Source organism: Drosophila navojoa, chromosome 2 (genome assembly GCF_054131105.1).
Source record: "Drosophila navojoa isolate 15081-1374.11 chromosome 2, UAZ_NAV_1.0, whole genome shotgun sequence".
NCBI lineage: Eukaryota > Metazoa > Arthropoda > Insecta > Diptera > Drosophilidae > Drosophila > Drosophila navojoa.
Genome location: NC_142890.1, coordinates 861,154 through 883,580, shown reverse-complemented (window position 1 = coordinate 883,580; position 22,427 = coordinate 861,154). Strand labels below are relative to the sequence as shown.

The window sequence follows — 22,427 nt, the reverse complement described above, 5'->3', positions numbered from 1 at the left end:
CTGTCAACTGGCGATTGCTGTGTGCTGCATAAATTAGCCAAAGCCACGTAGAGTGGAGACTGGAAATAGGCAGCACTATAAATAGTAATGTGTGCATTTCCAGTTATACACTGAGCGAAATTCAGCTAACAAAAGGTTTAAGCATATTTAAATATTTAATCTATTAAAAGAAATTAATGTTCTCTTATTTCTGATAGCTTAAATATATAATTAATAACTTAACTAATCATGGACATAATAAGAGTAATGGTAATAGTAGCATTAGAAAAAACAGTAGCAGTAGTAAAAGTAGCAACAGTAGTACTAAAAGTAGTAGCAATAGTTCTCGTAGTAGCAGTCGTAAAATTAGTAGTAGTAGCAGTAGTAGTAGCAGTATTAGTAGTAGCAGTAGTAGTAGTAGAAATAGAATAGTAGTAGTAGTAGTAGCAATAGTAGTAGCAGTAGCATTATTAGCAGTAGCAATAGTAGTAGTAGTAGCATTATTAGCAGTAGCATTATTAGTAGTAGCAATAGTAGTATCAGTATCAGTACTAGTAGTAGCAATAGTAGTAGTAGTAGCAGTATTAGCAGTAGCAGTGTTGGTAGTATCAGTAGTAGTAGCACTAGTAGTAGTAGCAGTAGTAGCAATAGTAGTAGCAGTAGTAGCAATTGTAGTAGCAGTAGTATCAAAAGTAGCAATAGTAGTAACAGTAGTAGCAGTAGTATCAAAAGTAGTAGCAATAGTAGTAACAGTAGTAGCAATAATAGTAGCAGTAGTAGCAATAATAGTAGCAGTGTTGGCAGTATCAGTAGTAGTAGAAATAGTAGTAGTAGTAGTAGCAATAGTAGTAGTAGTAGTAGCAATAGTAGTAGTAGTTGTAGCAATAGTAGGAGTAGTAGTAGCAGTAGTAGTAGTAGTAGCAATAGTAGGACTAGTAGTAGTAGTAGCAATAGTAGTAGCAGTAGCAATAGTAGTAGCAGTAGCAATAGTAGTAGCAATTGTAGTAGTAGTAGTATCAAAAGTAGTAGCAATAGTAGTAACAGTAGTAGCAATAGTAGTAACAGTAGTAGCAGTTGTAATGTTCGCCATACTTAATAGTAGTCGTCAATATATGCAATAGTCGCAGTTGTATTACCACACGTAAATAGTATTACTAGTAGTAGCCAATAGTAGTAGTAGCAGTAGCCGCCATACCAGTATTTGCACACAGTATTTGTTGTTTTTTCTTGTTTGTCATTTGCTGTTCACTTCAGTTTTTGGTGTTAAGTCGACTCGTGTTTCAATGCAAACTGCGTACTTTCTTTGCCCAATCAGCAGTTTGTTCGTTTTTCCATAGAACACGAATCACATGTACATTCCCACTTCCAGACACGCATACACTCACACACACACACACTCACTCACTGTTGTTTTAGTTTACGTGGCATTTACTTTATCAGGCTCTTTTTAGATTTTGCCGCTAATCGACGGCCAGAGAAAAGGGATCAAAACAACAGTTAGACAGCCAGAGAGAACATCCGATCGGTCGACTACTTCCTCGAAATCTCCAATAGTCACTCGCAGTTATAAACAATAACAAAAGGCGACGGCATAAGACCGACATCATCGAAAGATATGAAATGAGTAGAGTGAGGTTTCGTATATCGCTCGATCAGCGAATTCTATTTAAGGTGTACGACAAACAGTCTAGACCAACAACTGGGGGAACTGGGAGTGAGTGGAATCACGTGCATGACGCACGGCACAACATGCGAATGCCAATTCGAATTCGAATTCGAACTGGAATATGTTTGTGAGTTTGAATTCTATGGAAAACTGATAAGACTTCCTATTAGACCCGCATTCCAAATAACTCTATTGATGATAACTTTTTTATTAATGACTGCGTCTTATACAAATAGGTGTTACTTATGTATATTCCATTGAAATGTGCCAAGTGTGAAACTGAATTTATATAATAATTGAAACAAATGTCATTGACCCTGAGCTAATTTGATAGCAGGCAGTAATTACTATATGTACGTACATGCATATAAACATCTATCATAGATAACATTCAATAGGTATTCAAATTCGTTAACTGATTTGCAATTGCCGTTGCTCAGTATATTGAAAAGTAAAACTTAAAGAGAAATCGAAAGTTTTGAAGAACATCAAAGCTTGGATCGCCGTTACTCTCACTCTTACTCTGCGAGAGCGTGAGAGAATGAGCGTGTACGTGTAATTGCTGTACTATTTACATACGCACGTGTGTGTGAGGGAGACAGTGAGTTGGAATTGCTTTACTATTTGTGTTTTGTGTTTGTATGTGTGTGAGCGAGTGATTGAGTCTGCCTACTCTTCTCTATTTACATACATACGTAGGTATATGTGTGTGCTCTATTTGCGTACGCATGAAACTCTCGATGAGTGAGTGCAATTGCACTGCTTCATATGTTTGTATGAATATGTATATGTATAAGTTGTTGCTAATAGCAGTTTCCGCGTGTGTGTGTGTGTGTGTGTGTGTGTGTGTGTGACTGTAACTGCTCTTCTATTTACGTATGAATGAATGTAAACAAAACGTAAAAAACGTTTTTGCTACTCAAAAGCGCATTAATTGCAACTGCCATGGACCGCAGCAGAGTGAAAGAGCGAAAGAGACATAAAGAGAGGGAGATGTGTAAAGAGAAATGGTAAGCGAAACGACCATGTGTAATATTTCATGTATTTAGTAAGTAACATGCACAACAAGTGGCAGCAACAATGCAAACACAGCAAACGACGATGACGACGTTGGCCACTGACCGACACACACACACATTCACACACACACACAAAGAGCGAAGCACACATAATAAACGACAAATTAAAAATGAAAAGAAAAAGAAAACAAGTAAAGCACAGCAAACAACGCAACAACAAAAGCATGTGAAAGAAAGATGGAAAGAGAAAGGTGAAGCACGGCATTTGAATGCTGTCTCTGTCGCACCTCATCACTCACTCTCTTTGGCCATGAACTTGACCAATTTCTTTGTTTGCTGCAAAAAGCACGCAATAATCGTGAACCGGAACCGGAATCGTATCTTGGAGCTAGTCAAATAAAGCGAAACCAGTTTATGTCGTGTAATAGCTTAAATGACATTGGGCGCACTTTTAATATGAACTTGTTACAGTGAACTAATGCAAAGTGAGTTGGTCTTTGAACTAAATGAACTGAAGATATACGTATTACATCTATTTGGATTAGTTAAACTGCTCAGCTGCATCAAGTACAGCAAATAACTATCGATCTGCTGGGATTATCGTTAGAAGAGAACTAGTTCATAAAACACATATGGAACCATTGTAAACTGGCAAAATCTTATGAAAAATTCCCATTCCCCAAAATCCATTAATATTCTCGTAGCACTCACCTTCCAGCCGGCGCTGCTATTCGAGTCGCCTTTGTCCTTAAAGTATGAAACATTCTGCACCATCCACTCGTAGATTTGGCTCAGAGTCAGGCGCTTGTCGGTGGCAGAGCCTATGGCATGCGTTATGAGATCGGCGTAGGATAGATTGCCCCAGGCATTGCGACGGGATGAGTTCTTTTTGGCCGCATTCGCGTTCTGCATGGCCTGCTGTGGATCTGTGAGTGCGAGAGAGCGAGTGGGCGTGGAATGAGAATCGAGTGATATCCTTGAGTGACTCGAGTCGAGTTGAGTTGAGTTGAGTTGAGTGAGAGAGGGACTTACCGCCGTTCGCCAGCTGCTGATTGCTGGCCTTGGTGCTGTCCAGCTCGTCGACGGGCTCGGGCCGTGGACAGGGCCAGGTGTTGGAGCGGGCGCGTGTTTGGGGCTCGAAGCCCGCGTCTGTGGGTAGGTCCCCAACTAGCTGGTCCATTTGCAAACCGTTATCCGAACGGGGCAGATTGGGCCATTCCTGTGCAAAGTCATCCATGATGGCAAACAGTTCGTCCGGGAGTTGCAGCTTTCTGATTTTTCTCTCACAGCTCGCCCAACTCAAAGCTGTCAAGTGTAAGAAAGAGATGACAATAGAGTTCAGTTCAGTTGAGTTAATTTCAATTGAATTGCAGTTAAATTGAGCTTTTATCAAATGAATACCGCTCATCACCGCCCTTCCCCGCCCATTCAATTGATCTGCTCATGTCAATTGGCATCGTTTGCGAATTCCATTAAATCATTTTATTATTAGACGAGAACACGAACTGACTCTTACGTCTAATGGCCCAGTCATTTCATTATAATACGCGCTTATGATTAACATGGACCTATATCCAAGCATTTTAACGTACTGAAAAGCTATATAGAACGAGTTACAGCGAACTTGTGGGGAATGATTGACTAAGATATACCCTGAACTTTGCCTAGAGCTGCTATATAACTTTTGTAATAGATGGATTTTTAATATCAAATATATAAGAGCTTGAATAAGCCTACTTATTTCTTATTGATCAAATATCATTCTATTCAATTCCTTAAAATTGTAACAAATTACATAAATATCCCTCAAATATTCACTTATAGGCTCATTAAAAATTCACAAAACTAATATACTCTCTTCATTCAGATTAGCTTTCAAAAGTTTTTACAGGTAAAACTGTAGAGCAACGAGGGCGTGTATAAGAGAAAGTATTTGTTAAAGAGCGTGTAAGAATATGTAAACATAGACATGTGCATACACACATATATATATTCATTTTTACTTGTTTATGTATTCCCATAATCAAATGGAATCTCGCGCGATCACAACTGACAATGGAACTGACGATAATGCGGATGATCTAGTCAAGAATGCATTGCTCAATTGAGCACTATTGGAAACGAGCATGAAATAGACGCTGCTGTAGTAAGTACATTTGGCATGCCATAGCCAGACAAAGAAAGAGGTATTATTAATAGGGTAAACAAAATAAAGGCCCCGAAATATTTTTTAAAATATTTCTATCAATATAAATGTTAATATATAGTATATATGTATATATATGTGCGTCTGGCTGTCAGTATGTCCGCATTATCAAAAGTCTATTGACACTGGCCGCGCTGTCTGCATGGGCACGCTGATAAGCCCCACTGAAGATTGACTGCAGCTTGACGAACTTTGCACGAATTTCAAATGTTATCTTCTCACTCGCACGCACACTCACACATCTCTCTCCCTCTCTGTCCTTCGCATCTCTGCTTTACCCCCAAAAATTGCCCGTGGTTGTCTGCCAAGTCGCTTATCAGCCAAAAGCTTTGAACACAATTTAATTCCATTTTTCGACTCTCTTAAATTTCCCACTTTAGCAGCCGCCCACAGCGCACAAGAGATCAGCAGAGAGAGCACACAAAGCTTTGCGCTCATTGAGCGCTTTGCACGCAAATTTCAAATGTGTGTAAATTGCTCTTACGCACTAGGCAAATAAAGAGCGCACTCACACACACACACGCACACAATGTAAACGAACACGACGCAAAATAACGGCCGTTGATCAAAGCAAAAATTTTTCGTCAAGGAGGGTATATTGCTTTTATTATTATTATTAGCTATGTTAGAAGTGGTGGGTATGATATATACTCTTAATTATACATATATAAAATCAATCATAATCGAATATACGTCCAATTTGAAGCCATGAAATATCACAAGTAACCTTGGTTTAGTGATGCATACACTAGTCGCGCATACCCCATTTAATCTGTCTTACATTTCGTTTCTTTTGCTGCTTAACATTTCTTTTGATTTAGTTTTTGGTTCGCATAGGCCTAAATCTATGTATACATGTGTGTCTCTCTCTCCCTCTCACATTGTCTCTCTAACTGTGTGCGTGTGTGTACGTGTGTTTGAGCATGTAGGAGGAGGCAGCGCTGGCAATGGCGACAGCGAAATACCTTGAGACAGCACCGAGCACAGAACACGGAAGTGAAACAAACTAGAAAAAGGTTGTTCTTGTTAAGCATACGTCATGTCCACAAGAGAGAAAGAGACGGGTAGAGTAAACTTGCGTTCTTCAATTTTACCTGTGCTCGAACAAATTGTGAAATTTCCAAATGAATTTTAGCAAAATATTTATTAAAATTTACGACTGTGAATAATGTGTTTCTTTTCAGTGAAAATTAGATTTTGAGATTTTATATTTTCATTTTCACACCTTTAGCAGCTGGAATAGCCAGAAACACAGCTGAACTGCACCTCAAACTGACCTTAGACACAGCGCGAAAAACGAGCGACAGAAATCAACAGAAACTAAAACAAAACGTAAAAAATACATTGAGCAAAACGTTGAGTACCGTATAAAGCCTATGCATGACACTATGTTACATACATACATATGTACATCAATGCACACATACATGCACAGCTATGCTCATGAATTTAGTAGTGCTCTCAATGTTGGATAAGATAATTTCGTGGTCAATGCGATAGTTGAAAAACACGACTATATACATATGTATATACGTACATATGTCCATATTATGTTTGTCATTAAAACATCTACTAATAATTTGTCAACAGCTTAATTGCTCTTCTGTCAACTATTTTTAGCTGCATCTGCAATAGGCATTCACAATGGCTTTGCTATTCGAAAATAGATCACAAGAATGTTCACACTTGACATATGGATCTATATGTAAATACATACATACATCCACACATAAATCCATACATACATATGCATGTGCATACATCAAACGGGAAAAGTGCGCAAATTTGCGTCGCATTGGCTACTTGTTGCTGCCAGTTAGAGTGAAACAGACGGCAATGAACGACTAGTAACTACCCTGTACGCAGTGTAAATTGATGTATGCATAACATTTTCATCAGCTGCAGTAATCCATTAAAGCTATCGATTATAATCGAACTGAAACAAGCTTGGTCTGCTTCATTCATCTAGTTTATACTTATGTATATACCCTAGTTCTTATACTCTAATACTCTAGCACAGTCGGCTCTTATTGCGTCTAAAAGATTTAAGCACAACAAACGCAAATACGAAAACAGAAGCAAAACGAAAACAAACCGAAAGAAAAAAGTTGGAACTGAGAATTTCGAATATGCTATTGCCGAGTTGATCTGATCTCGCTGCGTCATAGAAATGTTATTGTAATATTCCCAGCATCAGCATCATTATCATTAAAATCAAATTGAATTTTAATAAAAATAAAATAAATATTTTAATATTGTTTGTTTACAACTGACGACACTAGAGACAACAAAAAACTAGAACCTGTTCAAGAGACAATCTAGAGAGCAAATAAAAAATATATATGTACATATCAGTCGATATATATAGGTATATCTGGCCATATTACTACCTGCAAATGAGTCAGATTCATTGCTTCAAGTGGGCCGCGCAGCATCACGCAAATAGAATGAAAAGAGAATCAAAGACAGGGGAAAATAAAAACAAAAACAACAAATAGTGGGCGAGAAATTAGCATCTGATATTTTTGGTACATACTATATAGTTAGTTCTATATCTGTGCATTACACAACAGATGATCGAATGCCCGAATTTGTCAAAAATAGAAACAGAAATAAACGAAAGAAATTCCCAGAGGCGATTTTTTTCTTCTTTTTTGCAATTTTCAATGTCAAACAAACAAAAAGAAAGCAAAAGTTTGCGGCGACAGCAATACAGGTAAAAATGTTTCCAGTAGGCAATGAACGACTATCAGTTACCCTATAGACTGCTTTACTTCGCTTTCCATAAGCCCTGAGCATTTGTTTCACTCTGGAACTAGTTCTTTAGGGTATCATTGGTATTCAATATGGGTTGCGCACCTTTTTTATTTTTATCTATATTTTTATCCACTAAGTTTACTCATTGTTAACTAGAGGTTTCGAGGTGAACAGGTTCTCCAATAAACTGGTTCACAAGCTACACTGAATAACGGAAATAAATCTATGCTAATATAATAAAATAAATCTATCTTACTATTTTTTGACTTGGATACATCAAAAATGAACTGGTTCATTTATGTACTGAACCAAGAATCCCAAATGAAATCAGTACAATGATGAACTGGTTCCCTAGTGAACTAGCTCGCTAAGACACTTCCTCGTAGATTAGATTAGATTTTAGACACGATTTTGAAGATTTATTCAATATTAAAAGACAGTCCATTATATCTACATATATGTATCTACAACCACATCTTTCCTCAGATTTCATGGGCAAAGTCTCAATATCCCCTACTTAATGAGTGTAGAATAAGAGCAAAATAAAGCAGGACGCAAACACAAAGAGCAATGGCAAAAAAAATTTATAAAATTCTGTTACGTAATTTAGCTAACAGTTGTTTTACTCTCCCTCTCGCTCTAGCACTCCCTCTCTTATTCACTCTCTTATGATATGCTTAAGAATATAAATATTAGATACACACACACACACATATACACACACACACACACACGCGTAGAATTTGATAAGCAAAAAGCGAACACATCTGAAAGAACAAAATTTATCTGCTGCTTATCAGAGTGGATCTCAGCTAAACTCGGTTCTTTTTTTTTTTCGTTTTTTCTGTTTTTTGTTTTTACCTCTAGCAGATGTTTTCAAACTTCCTCACGAACGATGCTCGGATGATCCGAGTCGAGTCGTCTCATGTGATTTTATATATACATATATATAATTTATATATATATGAATGTATATATTATGCACGAAGCTCAGTTAGCCCCTTGCGCACATGGCCCAGGTTCAGTTACGTGGAAGTAAGAGAACGAGTCCACACATACACATACACACATACATACACACAGCACACATTCACACACGCATAAAGAGATAGAGACGAATGCCTGGCATAACTTGTCAAACAGGATTATTAAGCAAAGTATGTCAGCGTTGGCTTTGCTTTAAAGACGCCATCTCAAGTGTAAGACAGAGCGAGAGAGACAGAGAGAGAAAGACAATCTAAAATAACTGACAGCTGGTCAGCTAAAGGCAGCAGCAGCAGCAGCCACCTTAACTGGTCACCCAACTCCAGTTCACATGTAAATGATGCTGAGCCAGAGTCTCTGATCTGGCTGATCACACTTGATCGAGCGACCTTTTTCCCGTTTATTGGGCGAGAGTGAAATCGTAACTTTCCCAGGAATATGTAGAAAAAGACTCAGATTCATGAGCGAGCTGAATCTAGCTAGTGAAACAGTTTGCATTCGAAGCTCTAAATGAATTCAAGATCATATCATTAAGAAGATATCTTTAGCATGAATTGGTTATCTTAGTGAACTAGTTCTTCTTTGAGCTAACTAGAAGTTCGAGACATTACGAATTTGTCATAAATAAGAAAAAATTAAATTGCAATTTTTTTGATTTATACATAATCATAATTAATCATAATAAATTATATAAATATTTCATAATTTATAATAGCATATATATAAATTATAATGCAGACACTTTTCATATCTTTTGCACTTGATGCGCTTTATCATATACACATACACACACACATACACACTCTCTCTCTACACTCATATCGCAGTCAGTCACACACAATGCGATAAGACACACATACATGTGTACATAAATAAATATATACAAATTGTCTGTTGCCGTTGCCATGTGCCTTTAGCCAGTGAAAGTCCAGTATGGTCATATAGGCACAACTCCACAATGTCTAACTGGATGTATGTAAATAAATATATACACATACATAAATATATATATAGATTATACACACACACACACAACTACCTTATCAATCACTAGGTATTCCCTGACATGAAGCCTAACACAATGCTGCAATGTTAACATTTTTCTGTTAAGCGTAAGTGCCAAAAGCCACTTGCCATCTCGCTCTTTCTCTTACGCATGCAATTTATGCCAATTCACTCACTTACACTTGCATGCATACATACATGCGTGTGTGTGCTACTTTGCATGATTCTGTCATTAGTTTTCATTAGCTGCTGGTCTTAAGTAAATCATCTTGACACTCGCTACACGCGCCCATTGCACTGACTCGCTCTCTTGATTGCACGCTCTCTCTTGCGCCTCTCCCACTCGCGCTCTCTGCAACAAAGTTGTAACCCACCCGCCGACACTGTGCTTGATCCGAAATGGAATGCAAAGAAAGCAGCCAAAGAGAGGCTTATTCTGGTTTTCGCTGCGCTCTCTTTCTGGTGCGGCACATCGATTCAATCAATTGAGTTGTTCGGCCATGCGCAGAGGCGTAGCGCATCTCTGCTGTCACATAGGCAATGCTAATAATTTATTAACTCGATTATCGCGGAAGCGCATTCAAATAGAATCTTATTGGAAGTGCAATGTGTGCCGGCTCTGTCGCACTTGTGTGACGCTCTACACGTGCCGTTTGGGAAGGTCAAAGAGAGAAACACGCGCGCTCCACACCCAGAAAGGGGTGCAACGGCAGAGGGGCAGCGGCATTTTGTAATTGCAAATAAGAATCGGCCAGAAGCGTTGCGATCTTTTATACTATATGTATATTTATTTATTTATTAATTGTTGCTTTTTCAATTTTCTTTTTCTGTATAAATCAAAGTCGCTTTGTAGTTAAAGCAAATCGACTTCAATGTGATCAATCAATTGATAAATAGATATAGATATATAATAGTGAAATCTTTATAGATGCCTCGCACATTGTATTCTTTGAAAAACCTAAGCCAAACATATATTAAGTATATAATAAATACACAAAAATTAATTAATTAACACCTATTTTCCTCAATTCTCATTTGATTTCCGCCTCACTAAAAAAATGAAATTTATTTGGCAAACCTTTTCCATCACACACTATCTCAAACACAATCTATTAAAACCCGCTCGCCAAACACTCAAGATATCAGCAAATGGCATAGCAGAGTCATAAATACACGCACACACATGCAGAAACACACAGACACACACACACACACACATAGATACCACCAGCAGCTATAGATAAGGCATTTACATAAACATTTATATAAGCACGCTCTTTGCTTATCACTCTCTCTCTCTCTTTCTTTCTTTCTCTCTCTTTAATTCTTATCAGACACTGATCACTATTAGAATCGACCCATTTAATAAAAACATTAGAGATTAATCGCACTTCAATGTCAATAATATGTGAGGAGATTACAAAAAAAAGGACAACATAAGAGAAAATCAATAATTAAACATAAACGTCTAACATTTACCGTTTAATTAGACTCAGACTTGCTATATGAACTTCCATCATAGTTAAATCAGACTGTTTTCAGCTATTAAACGCTAACTAATAAGCCACACAGCCGACTGGAAGGGTAAAGCGAGCCAGAGCAAAGTGAGAACGAGACAGGGAACGATGAGAAGGAGAGGGAGGGATGGGAGGGGGAGCGGTAGCGGGAGAGCGAAGCGACACGCGCTATAGTCGTCGCTATCAGCGCCGTATGCTATTTTTAAACACATTATCAGGCGTGCTCTAATTAAGATCTCTGCACTGAGCTTTCAAACAAAATGCTCACTAATCAAAATCGAAGCGCTGCAGTCCAATATGAATCTCAGGCACTCCAATCGGAGTTATACGCATACGCGCAAAAAATATTCACGAATATTCCAATAGTTAAGAGTCTTGGCAATATTTGAATAAAATTCTCTCTTAAATCATGTACTTATAGGAATTAATTGTATTCATGTTGGAAAGATTAAATAAGAGAGTATTTAGAAATCCAATTGGAATGGTCTTAGTTATATGCACAACTGTTATTAGACTATGTAAATAAATAAAATATTCAACACTACTATTTAACACTGCTAACTATAATTAATTGAATATGTCTTTAAAAAATATATATTCCTAGTAGAACACAGCTAAATAATCGACTTAATCCTATTACCATGATCTACAATTCAATATTATTTGCACAATAAATTATTGGATAAGTCTATAATATATATAATCCCATTAGAATATACCTGTAGACAAAAAGTGTCCAATTGGAATAATATTACTTGACTGCACAAATACGTCATACTAATAAGTTATGCCCGTTTGTAATATCAATTCCTATTACATCGTAACGATTAAGTATCCAATCGTAATACTACTCTTTTAATGCATTAAAATAATTAATTGATCAAATCAAATTAGAATACATCTAAATGATATAGAATTTGCAAATCTCTATTTTAATGCACAAATGCATAACAATAATTGATTGGCTAATAATTTACAGATACACAATGCATAACTATTATTCATTTGTATATTACTTATTGGATTACGTTAAAGTAAACTGATTTTCTAATTGGATGGCGCATTGGCATTGTGCACATTCCTATTGGAGCCCAATCAAAATAATCACATAATAAACTCATTCACCAACTAGAGTATACTATTGTACATAGATAGATAGATGCCGTTGAGAATTGTAACTCCCTTGGTGACACGCCTTCAAGGCGCTAATTGAGCACAAGTCTTGAATGTGCGCATTCTCTTATTAGACTGTAGTATGTGCATATTTTAAGTATTTACCTATATATTGAGCCAATGGGAAGTTGCCTCTGAGTTTTGTTGTTGTTTCTTGTTGTTATTGTTGTTCCCTTTGAATTAGTTGTTGTTGTTTTTAGCTGATATTATGCACTGTTTTGTTTTGTTTTGTTATTATGATTGAAATTATTTGTCAACACTTTTACGTGAGTCGTTTTATAGTGCACTTATTTATTAATTAAATACACGTTTCTTTCATTTGTTGTTGTTGTTACTTTGAGCAAAACTTGTGCCGGTTTTGTGTTTTAATTATTCTTCTTATTATTATTATTATTATTATTAATATTTAGTTTCGTTTGTTTCTTTTTCTTTTGTTGAGGCTAACTGGCATAATTTTTTGCTCTTTCTCTCTTTCTCACATACACAAGCTCATGTATCGATAAGCATATGTATATATGTGTGTGTGTATTTAGCTGCTCACACTTGCATAAGTTAAGCACTTGTTGTTGGTATTTTGTGGGCGGCTGTTGCTGTTGCTTGAGCTATAAACATACAAATTAAAAACGATATTTACTTAACGAATAAAGAAACGAAGCAGGAGCAGAAGAAAACACAAAAAAAAAAGTAAAACACATACAAAAACAAGAGCAATAACAAGAGTAAATTATGTAGAAATGTAAATACGTATTAAACGAGAGCGCGCACGTTGCGAAAAGAGAGACAGGCAAAGAGAGCGAGAGTGGGCATCTAAAGAGAGGTGAACACGCGAGATCGCGTCACGTCACCAATTCATGCCAATTGGACGCATACAGAAATTAATTGGAATTCGTATAAGAATTCAATGAAAGCGTGCGGCGCAGTTGACGTCGACGGCGAAGGCACACAAACACATGCACGTTCACTAATGATCCACACACGCTCACGCTCATACGAGCAAACATCTGTACAAAAGCTTATGCAGATAGAACACACATGTTTGCCCCTGTGTGTGAGTGTGCCTGTGTGTTTAAAGTTCAAATGGAAAAGTTTATATGTATACGTGTCTGTCTGTATGTATGTACACACATATAAGCACGTTTACTGCTTTGTTGTTATTTTCGCCTTAGTCAAATTTGAATTTGAGCAGCTATTTTGATTTCGCACCAATGTCTATGGTTATATATGTGTGCGTAGCTCTGCCGGCAGAAGTAAATTTCCAAAATACCAAAAAAAAAAAAACACGCAAAAGCTCCAATGAGAAAAGATCATTCCAGCCTTTGCTACGATATTTTGTTTTTTTCATTTTGTTGCTCTTTTTCTTTCAATTTTTTACTACGCATTCCTTCATACACTATTTCTTATTATTGCTCTTGCATCTGTGTGTGTGTGTGTTTGTGTATTTTGTTTTATGCTGTGTTCACTTTTTTCTTTCTTTCACATGTAGTAAATGTTTTGATTTGGAATTTTGCTAAACTCTTTACTTTTGAGTTCACTCATCGTTCGCCTATGGAGTAACAGGGGCGGGGCGGAGTTCAGAGAGCGGAGAGGTAAACACGTGATCAACCGTATCGGTTTTTTCTTTTTCTTTTTGGACTCGAAAGAATTTGGTGACGTTGGGGGTTAAGTAGCGCGCTAAACGCTGATCGACCTCGTGGCTTTTAACCGCAAACGCAACGGAATCTGCTCGTTAACTGCTTTCTAGTTGGATGCGAACTGACAACTGATTGGTATACGAAACGCTACAAACCGAAGCAGCGGCAAAACGACAGCAGCGTCGTCGTCGTAGTCGTCGGCGACAGCGACAACGACGAAGCGACACGAACAGCCAGCCAGCCACTAGCGAACCAGGCAGCGCGCCCGGCACGTCGCTCTCTTTTGTGTTGGCTGTGCGATAGTGTTGGTGTTTTGTGGTGGTGTGGGCTACACACAGATGTTGTTGGGCGCTAAGAGACAAAGCTCGCTCTCTCTCGTTTGTTAGCTGTGTGCATGTGTGCAGTGCTGCCAACTTTTTACCAGAATAAAAAGCTGTTTTTAGATGGAAGAAACGGAAAAAAAAGCTGAAAATTTTTACAAAAAAGCCTAAAAAAAAGCGGTTATTATAGTTTGATTGTTTCTTTTTTTTTTTTTTAATTTACAAGATTTTTAGCATGCTATCTAATTCTTCGCGACTAGCATCGGTTTCAGAATCGTACGACCTGTTAGTACCTATCATGCGAAGATAATTTGAAGGAACTTTGTATTCATAGCAGCATTTGCCCAGTCTTCGCAAACCATATCTGTGTGTTATATTAAATAAAAAAGTAATATATATATCGGTATCATCTTTTCACTCTCAATAAAATATTACCTTATGCTAAGAATACTGTTTATTGTGCTTAGGCTCATTGAGTTCCTTAACTTGGACTTTACCAAGTTAAGCTGGCTAAATACGCGTTCCACCTCCGCGTTGGACCATGGTAATGAAAACATTTGCAGGGCAACAGCTGCCAAGTCAAGGAATCGGCGGTTGCCGCCAGAATCCTTGTAATTGGAGACTTCATTCCAAAATTCGGAGCTGTCATTAACGTTTTCCCACGTAACTAGATTAATATCATAGTACTGCCGCTCAATGTCGGCTATTCTGTCTACTTGGAGGTGTTCCAACAATTCTGTAATTACTTTTTTTTTAGTTGACACAATTTTATCAACGGAAAAAACGTCAATGTTTTTTAAGATTTTAAAATTGTCGGGGAGACTGCAGATAAAATCAAAATTATTTAACGGTCGGTAGAAGAATCAGAAAAATTGGTTACCTCTGCTTTAGCTGCTTGATAAGTTCAATAACAAAAGAAGAGCAGCGAGCACGAATTTCTTGTTCGAGGCCTGCATCGATATTTAAAGACTTGATTTTCTTTTCAAAATCATACCCTTTGTACATATCGGATTCTACATGCTCTTTTCTTACAAGTGGCAACCGCCATGTTAACCATGGTGCGCGCAGAGGTTTGTGCAAGACTTAGCTTAAGTGTGTGTTAGTGCTACATATCCGAACGATATACATATTAGGCTAAGGCAATTAGCATTCGATATATACAAAAAATATATACAATATTTAATACAAAGTACATGTTTTCAGTATTAAAAAAAATCGAAGTATTAAAAAAAATCGAAAAAAGCCTAATTCATTTTCAAAAAAAGCCAGAATTCCCGCTTCCCGCAATTCTTAAATATTTCCCGCAATTTGTCTTCGGAAAAAGCCAGATTTGACGGGAAAAAAGCTGAATTGGCAGCAGTGCATGTGTGTGCTTGTTTTGAAATCCACATATTTGAGTTCCACAAAAATGCACGTTTTGTATTTTGGCGCTCACATATTCTTACAACACATACCAGAGTACACACACACACACACATCAATTGAGTAATAAAGCCCCTAGTGTGCGTGTGTGTATGCTTGTACAAATGAATATATGTATGTATTTTCTAGTTTGTTTTGCCTGCCATCTTCTTTGGCGATGATCTGAATGTGGAAGCGAGTCGTTTCCAACAAATTTCCAGCATGCCACTGATAACTGGCAAATGGGCCAAATGTTTGTTATCTGCGCGCGCGCGCGACGCGTTCCAGTCGTTGTGGGAAATTTACCGAAAAATTGCAGTCGAACAAGATATACAAGAAGAAGAAAAAAAAAAAAAAAAACAAAAAACAGAAAAAGTTTGCTAGGCACGCGCATTCATAACACGAATTTTATTAGCGGCCGCCAGCCAATTTCGTCGCATAGACTGGTTCGTTCATTTGTAACCGGACATTTGAGTTGTTAATGTGGCTGCCACATAAATTTCACAAATGACGCTGCTAATGAAGTCTAGACGCCTGAGCTTAAGTAAGGCTTAGCGCTTTATGGCCCAGACTGCGACACAGATGCAATATGCGAAAGTGCTCGAGGCTCGAGGCTGTGCGATCGATGGCAATTTATTGGCCAGTTATCAATTTTTAGTTCTATCCGTTCACTGCTGTGTTTCGTGTTCTACTTCTTCAACAACATTGCTTCCCTGCTAAAGCTCTGCTAGGCAATGTTATCATGCTCGTTTTATAGTTGAACCAGTTCAAAATGCTTTTAACTTAAATACAGCATATGCTAATTATGAGTATTGTCTTCAATATTGGAAGTTTAATATGCTAATTTGTCATCCATAACCGGATAATAACTTTATTATATTGTGCTGCATTCACATTTATTTATTATTCATTTATTATAAACCAGAAATCTGAACAACCTCTAACAGCGCATTTATCCTGCGCATGCATACACACACACTTACACACACGCACACATACGTATGCATGTACATACATAGTTTACTTCAGTTGTCAAACTTTCCAGTCGTCATCGTTGTCGCTAAAATTAGCCTGAGGCTTTGGCACAGGTTTGACGGTTTTGTGACGTCACAAGCATAATGGGGCGGACAACAAGTGGCGTTTAAGGCGTAGCCAATGCTGGTGCGCCCCCACGTTACCTTCCACAGCGCATGCGCCACTGTCGCTAACGCCATTGCTGTCGCCGCTTCTGTCTCTGTCTCTTCCTCTCTGCCTCTGCCGCTGCCGCTTCCAGCTGCCTATACCTATCTCTACCGCTGCTAACGGAGCCAGGTCCAAAGCTTCGTTCCAATAATTGACGACGTAGTAAAAAATTAGCGCGACGTCGGCTCAATTGGAACTAGATGGGAGTAATGATATCAGCCGCGTCGAGTGGCCTTCAAAAAATTATAATTTCTGTTTAATAGCTACGGCGACTTCGGCTGGAATGCGATGAGAGGGGCAACGGTAGAATAGACGTAGCCCTGACTGTATATATGTAGAATGTTTGCTCTCAGTGTGTCTCGGTGTGTTTGTGTGCTTGCTCGCTTGTGTGTGTGTGTGTATGTGTGGCGTATCGAATTTGAATATGGGTACTAACAATTTGTTGGCTGGATTGGTGTCTAAACTGGAATATAGATTGGCTATTTGCTATGTCTCTCTCTCTCTCTCTCTATCTCTCTCTCGGTGTGCTGAATGCGAAATGAGCTGAAATATTAAATTTTATTAGTCTTATTTATGCGAAATATAGGAGTTAGCAATATTGAATTAACTGTTTCTCATTCTAGCAATTGCAACTATGTATGTATGTATATATGTATGTATGTACATAAATTGCGTAGGAATAAATGAGAGCTGATTAATTAAGCGCCGTATGCGGTAATTGATGCAATCTGTGTACCAGAATTGACGCAATTGAGAGAAAATTTGTAATTCAAGCCACACCCCCCGTTGTCAACTGCGCCCGCCTCTAGCGCTAACGGCTAAAGGCGTCAATGAAAGTGCGACTTAGTTTGAGTCTATGGAAACTGGAAATTCTCGCAGCGCTCGCTGATGACGTCGCTCCATATGCAAATGGCAACGGGACACGCACACACGTACGCATAGGCAGCCGCACACATGTGTGTGTGTATGTAAATTTGATGAAGCACTTCCTGATGGCGCGCTAGAAGACGCGCCACAGCTACCAGATATTAAGATAAAAGCAAAAAGAGCGTGGCGCTCTTGTGGAATGGCATCCACAGCGAAACATCATCGACAGTCCACAAGCTTCGGCTTGGCATCCACAACAGCCACAAACTGAAACGAACTGGCGTTTCGCCAACACAAAAAACCACGTGGTCTCTCAAGTTCATAGCGGAGCAGAATAGCGAAAATAGACAAGGCGTAGAAAAAAAAACTCACAAAAAAGAGCGAAGCGTATAAAACGATACTTATACACGCTTACTCGTAAATACATGCAAACATATGTGAATGAATGTGTGAAATGTGTCAATGTGTTTGTATGTAAAATCATACGTACTATGTATGATTGTATGTATGGATATATGGTATGCACATACATACAAACATATGTACATATGCCATGTGAATTGAAGAAAACCACATGCTGTGCGAAAATATTTGGATTGTTGAGGGAGGGAGCGGTAGAGAAGTAACAACGATGACGATCCACTAGCAGAGAGCGCAGAGAGTGCAACAAACAGGTTAACTGCCGGCAGCAATGAAAACAGAAAACAAAAACAAAAGCAAAGAAAGCGGAAATAAAACACGAATACTCGAATAGCATTTTTTTCTTTCCTTATTTTGTAAACAAACCAGAGCACTTTGACTGGAGTTCAACCAAAAAGAGAGAAAAGCATGCGCGCGCGCGAGATCAGTGAAGAATGGCGCCCACAAAAAAAGTAAATTAAATATGAAGCTAAACCAGAAATACAAACACACACACATCAGCTGTGTACGTGTGTGGCAAAGTGCCAGCTACAAAGCGGCGCGAAGTTAGAAAACAAAATTAAAAACCTAACCTTACCTAATGTGGTATGAAATGACACGCACAGCTACACACACACACACACAGCAATACACCGAGCAGTCGCTCACATACACATACACATAAGTAAAAGTAGCGCAAAAACGTGGCTTATGCCGCCGACTGCGGCAGCGTTAGCGACTGCGATGTCGGCGTCAATTGCGTCGTTTAAAATACTGAACGAAAAAGAAAGAAAAGCAAAATAAAAAGCACCAACAACAATCGCATGTTGCTGCTGGAAGAACGAAAGCAAATAGAACTATGAACATAAAATAACGCAAAGAGTTAATGGCAGAGCGAGATAGAGCTACATATGAGCTATGAGCTACGGGTGCCCAATTAATGTGAATAAAAGAGAAATGTGAATCTGCTCTCCAATTTATTTACATAACTACATACATAAGTGTACTTGTATGTGAGTGCGTGTTAGTTGATAAGTATGTATTACAGCTAAATAAGTTAATCTAGTACAAGCTATTAAGCTTTTTTGCTGATTACCACAGACATTGTGTTCCACAAGACCACTTGTATGATTTTTTACTTACACTCCACAAATGTTCTCTGCTACTCACACACACTCGCACACGCACGCACACTTGCAAGCGCACACAAACGTTTGCTCTCTCGGGGCGGCTGACAACTTACTTTCTCTCGGCTTTTCGTTGCGTGCGCTCTGCTTCTTACGACAAACTTTTCGCAGCTTCGTTCGTTCGTGCGTCGTTCGTCTCACTCAACCCCCGAAATGCATTCGCCCGCTGACTGACTCGCTTGCACTCGCTGCGCTGCCAAGGGCGTGCGACAAAGACACATGACTTTGCCTGAGACTTGCCTATGACAGGTAACGGTAATACGTATACGCAACCGGGCCGGGGGCAACTGAATGTCTTGACACACATTCGTTTCGGCTGTGGGTCGGATGGCTGCAGCTGTGGTCGGCCGCTGTCGGCCGTTAACTGTTGGTTAATATCACCTCCAGGCAGTCGGTGGGTGTGGCTCTGCCGGCTTTCTTGGACCCGGTCCCGTTGCAGGAGTCTGCGCAGCGCGTCCTCTGCTCCCATAGGTCCGTTAGCGGCGCTTAATTGTCGCCCGGTTGGTGCCCGACCGAGCCTCCTGGTTGGGCAGCAGCAGCAGCAGCCGAGGCGAACGCCTTCCACGGCCTAGGCGCCCCGCTCGCAGGGACAGCAGCCGTCGGGCTTTGGCCTCAGCTCAGAGCAGTGCCGACGGCTTTCTGCTCAGGGGTTGAATTCTGCTGCCTAACGGCGTGTCCTTGGGCCTACGCACACACACACTGACACACGTCCACACTCATGCCCACTCATACACATTTACAGTTAAACTTAACGCAGGTAGCTTTATGTCTGTTAATGTTAGCAGCTTGTATTGTGCCGTTATGTCGAGCCGCCTCGTCATCGTCGTAATCCTTCGTGTCATCGGCTAAGCACTTATGCTGGCCATGGCCAATACCATAGGTAGAGTTATAACACGGCAGAATGCGCAGCATAATAATCATACGAAATTACGCAACATCAAAAGCTTCAATGCGCTGCCATATCAACAAGTGCCCCCCTTAGACACTCAGCGCCCCCCTCTAACGGTTACCTATTAGCAAATTGAGTAACGCCCATTATGACTGTGGGCAGCAAGGAAAAGATAGAGGGAGAAAGAGAGCGGAAGAGAAGGAGAGTGAGATAGCTGTTGCCTTTGCTAAATTTAACATCTGGAGCGCTAACTGACCTGATTTAAGCTATTAGAAAACAACAAGAAGAAGAAAACTATTAATTATACTCCAAGTTCTGCGAATAATCAGCAGATATATTTTTTAGAATTAAAGCAAGAGCTTTTGCACTAGAAATGGGGATTTGATCAAACAATTTTACCTTGGTATTCGAAAGAGCATTTCATATGGATCAGAGGCTTATTTAAAAGTCATGAATAGAATTTATGTACATATATCAGGCTAAAACTATTTTTCAATTACTAAAAATTAACTGAAAATGCGTTCGTTAAATAATAATCTTTATTTATCTTGATTATCTTGATTATTTGAGTTCAGTTTTTCATCTAAAACAAATTTAAAACATATCATAGTAAGTGGAATAAAAATGTAGATGTTTTAATCTTGCCCTCCACTGTTCAGACAATGCTATGTTCATATATTAATCTAGAACTCGAGCCCTTTAATCTGCTCTTACTACAAACTTCCCGGAATTTCTCATAATATAAACATTTAGAAAGTGTAAAAGGCAAAAACTTCTTCTGTTATATTTCACTTTAGTTTTCTTATATGTAAATCGACAGCTTTGCGGCTCAGCTCTAGCTTGGGCATACTATATTTATGCTCCACATATGCTGCCCAATTGCCAATATGCACGTGGCGGCGGCTGCGGCTGCAAATTTCATGGTTACATTGAACCTGTCACAATGGGCGCTGCATTCGCTGCTGCAGTCGCAGTCGCCGTCGCAGTCGTCGTCGCAGCTATTGGAAAATTTTTGTTTCGTTCGACACTTGCATTATCTCTGTAATATTTGCCCCGTACATGCATGTGTGTGCGTGTGTGTGTGCGCCTTTGATTACTAAGAATACTTTTGTGAACGCACCAGAGTTGAGAGCGCGCCAGAGAGAGATGGAGAGAGGAAGAGAACAAGCAAGCGGCAAATGGGGTATGGAGGACCGCCAGCAATCGTCTTTCACATTTCTCGGCCTTGCTGATTATGCATGCACACAGACGCACATGTGTGTGTGTGTGTGTGTGTGTGTTTCGTATTTGGGCTTGATGCACTTCTCAATTTATGACTGCTGCTGTACTGGTAAGTGTAACTGTAATTGTAACGCGTCATGTCACACGCACGCACACACACACACACATTAGCTGTTGCCAGCAGCTCTTTTGTCGTAATTATAGATATTTTGCGATTGAAGTGCAGTCCGGCGGACTTCTCGCGACCACCTCACCCCACACCACTCCACCCCACAATGCATATATAGAAGCCAGTAAGTACATATTTATATATAACGGCATATCGGTGTCTACTTGTATGGCATTTGTGCCGGTTTGTGTCTGGCGCCTCGCTGATAGCGCTCCTTGCCTCAAGGAATGCGATCATAGTCTGGCGTGATTGTGATGAATAACGGTATCGCAGACTCTAATAATAGTACACAATTATTATTATCTTATGGAAATTATATTTTAAAGACGAATTAAAACAATTTTATGATACACAAAATGATAAAACAGGCTAATAAATTGTTGATATACAATTTATTATTAATTTCTGCATACATATATGTATGTATGTATGTATGTACATAAATACATACATGTATATTTGTCAATGTTTTTCTTTTCATTCTACTTTCGTATTGTATTAAAAATATATATACATATACTCTTTTAAATTTCTACAGGGTATTGTCACGTCGACTACTCGCCATGAGTATTCAAATTCATGTTGCTTAAATATGTTGGCAGCAAAATGAACCACATAATAGATAATAAAAAATATGTTTATGTTTATTTATATATTTCTCATACTTTTTCTCACATGAAATCCAGACCAACTGATGCCAGGATACCTTATCCTAGGCAACCAATAGCCACTAAAAGGCTTAGATAATCCATTAGTGCCAAAAGGGCCGGCCAAACGGCACAACTCGATGACACCCAGCACAAAGGGAGCAGAGGGAGGAGAGGCAACGGCAGAGGAAGAGAGAGCAAGCTTGAA

At 38.9% G+C, this 22,427-nt stretch overlaps 2 protein-coding genes across 10 annotated transcripts in view; one reads left to right on the top strand and one right to left on the bottom strand.

Moving 5' to 3' along the window:
* The window catches only part of foxo (forkhead box, sub-group O), a 39,241-nt gene extending 25,094 nt beyond the window's left edge, over positions 1–14,147 (bottom strand). The window contains exons 1-4 of one of the 9 annotated variants that reach the window (XM_089257287.1): positions 13,994–14,147; positions 12,416–12,908; positions 3,697–3,971; positions 3,376–3,590 (exon numbers count right to left, since the gene is read on the bottom strand). In XM_089257287.1, coding sequence (XP_089113413.1) covers positions 3,376–3,590; positions 3,697–3,901 — 420 coding nt within the window. In that variant the 5' untranslated portion in view covers positions 3,902–3,971; positions 12,416–12,908; positions 13,994–14,147. Of the gene's footprint in view, positions 1–3,375; positions 3,591–3,696; positions 3,972–12,411; positions 12,909–13,678 lie in introns of those variants that run through there. The other 8 variants (XM_089257312.1, XM_089257294.1, XM_089257301.1 and 5 more) reach the window with 8 other exon arrangements.
* Positions 1–16,651, top strand: part of Nepl15 (Neprilysin-like 15) — a 162,083-nt gene extending 145,432 nt beyond the window's left edge. Inside the window, exon 2 of the mRNA XM_018112140.3 lies at positions 16,630–16,651. The gene's annotated coding sequence lies outside the window, so the exon portion shown is untranslated. The remainder of the gene's footprint in view (positions 1–16,629) is intronic.
* The last annotated feature ends 5,776 nt before the right edge of the window (positions 16,652–22,427 follow it).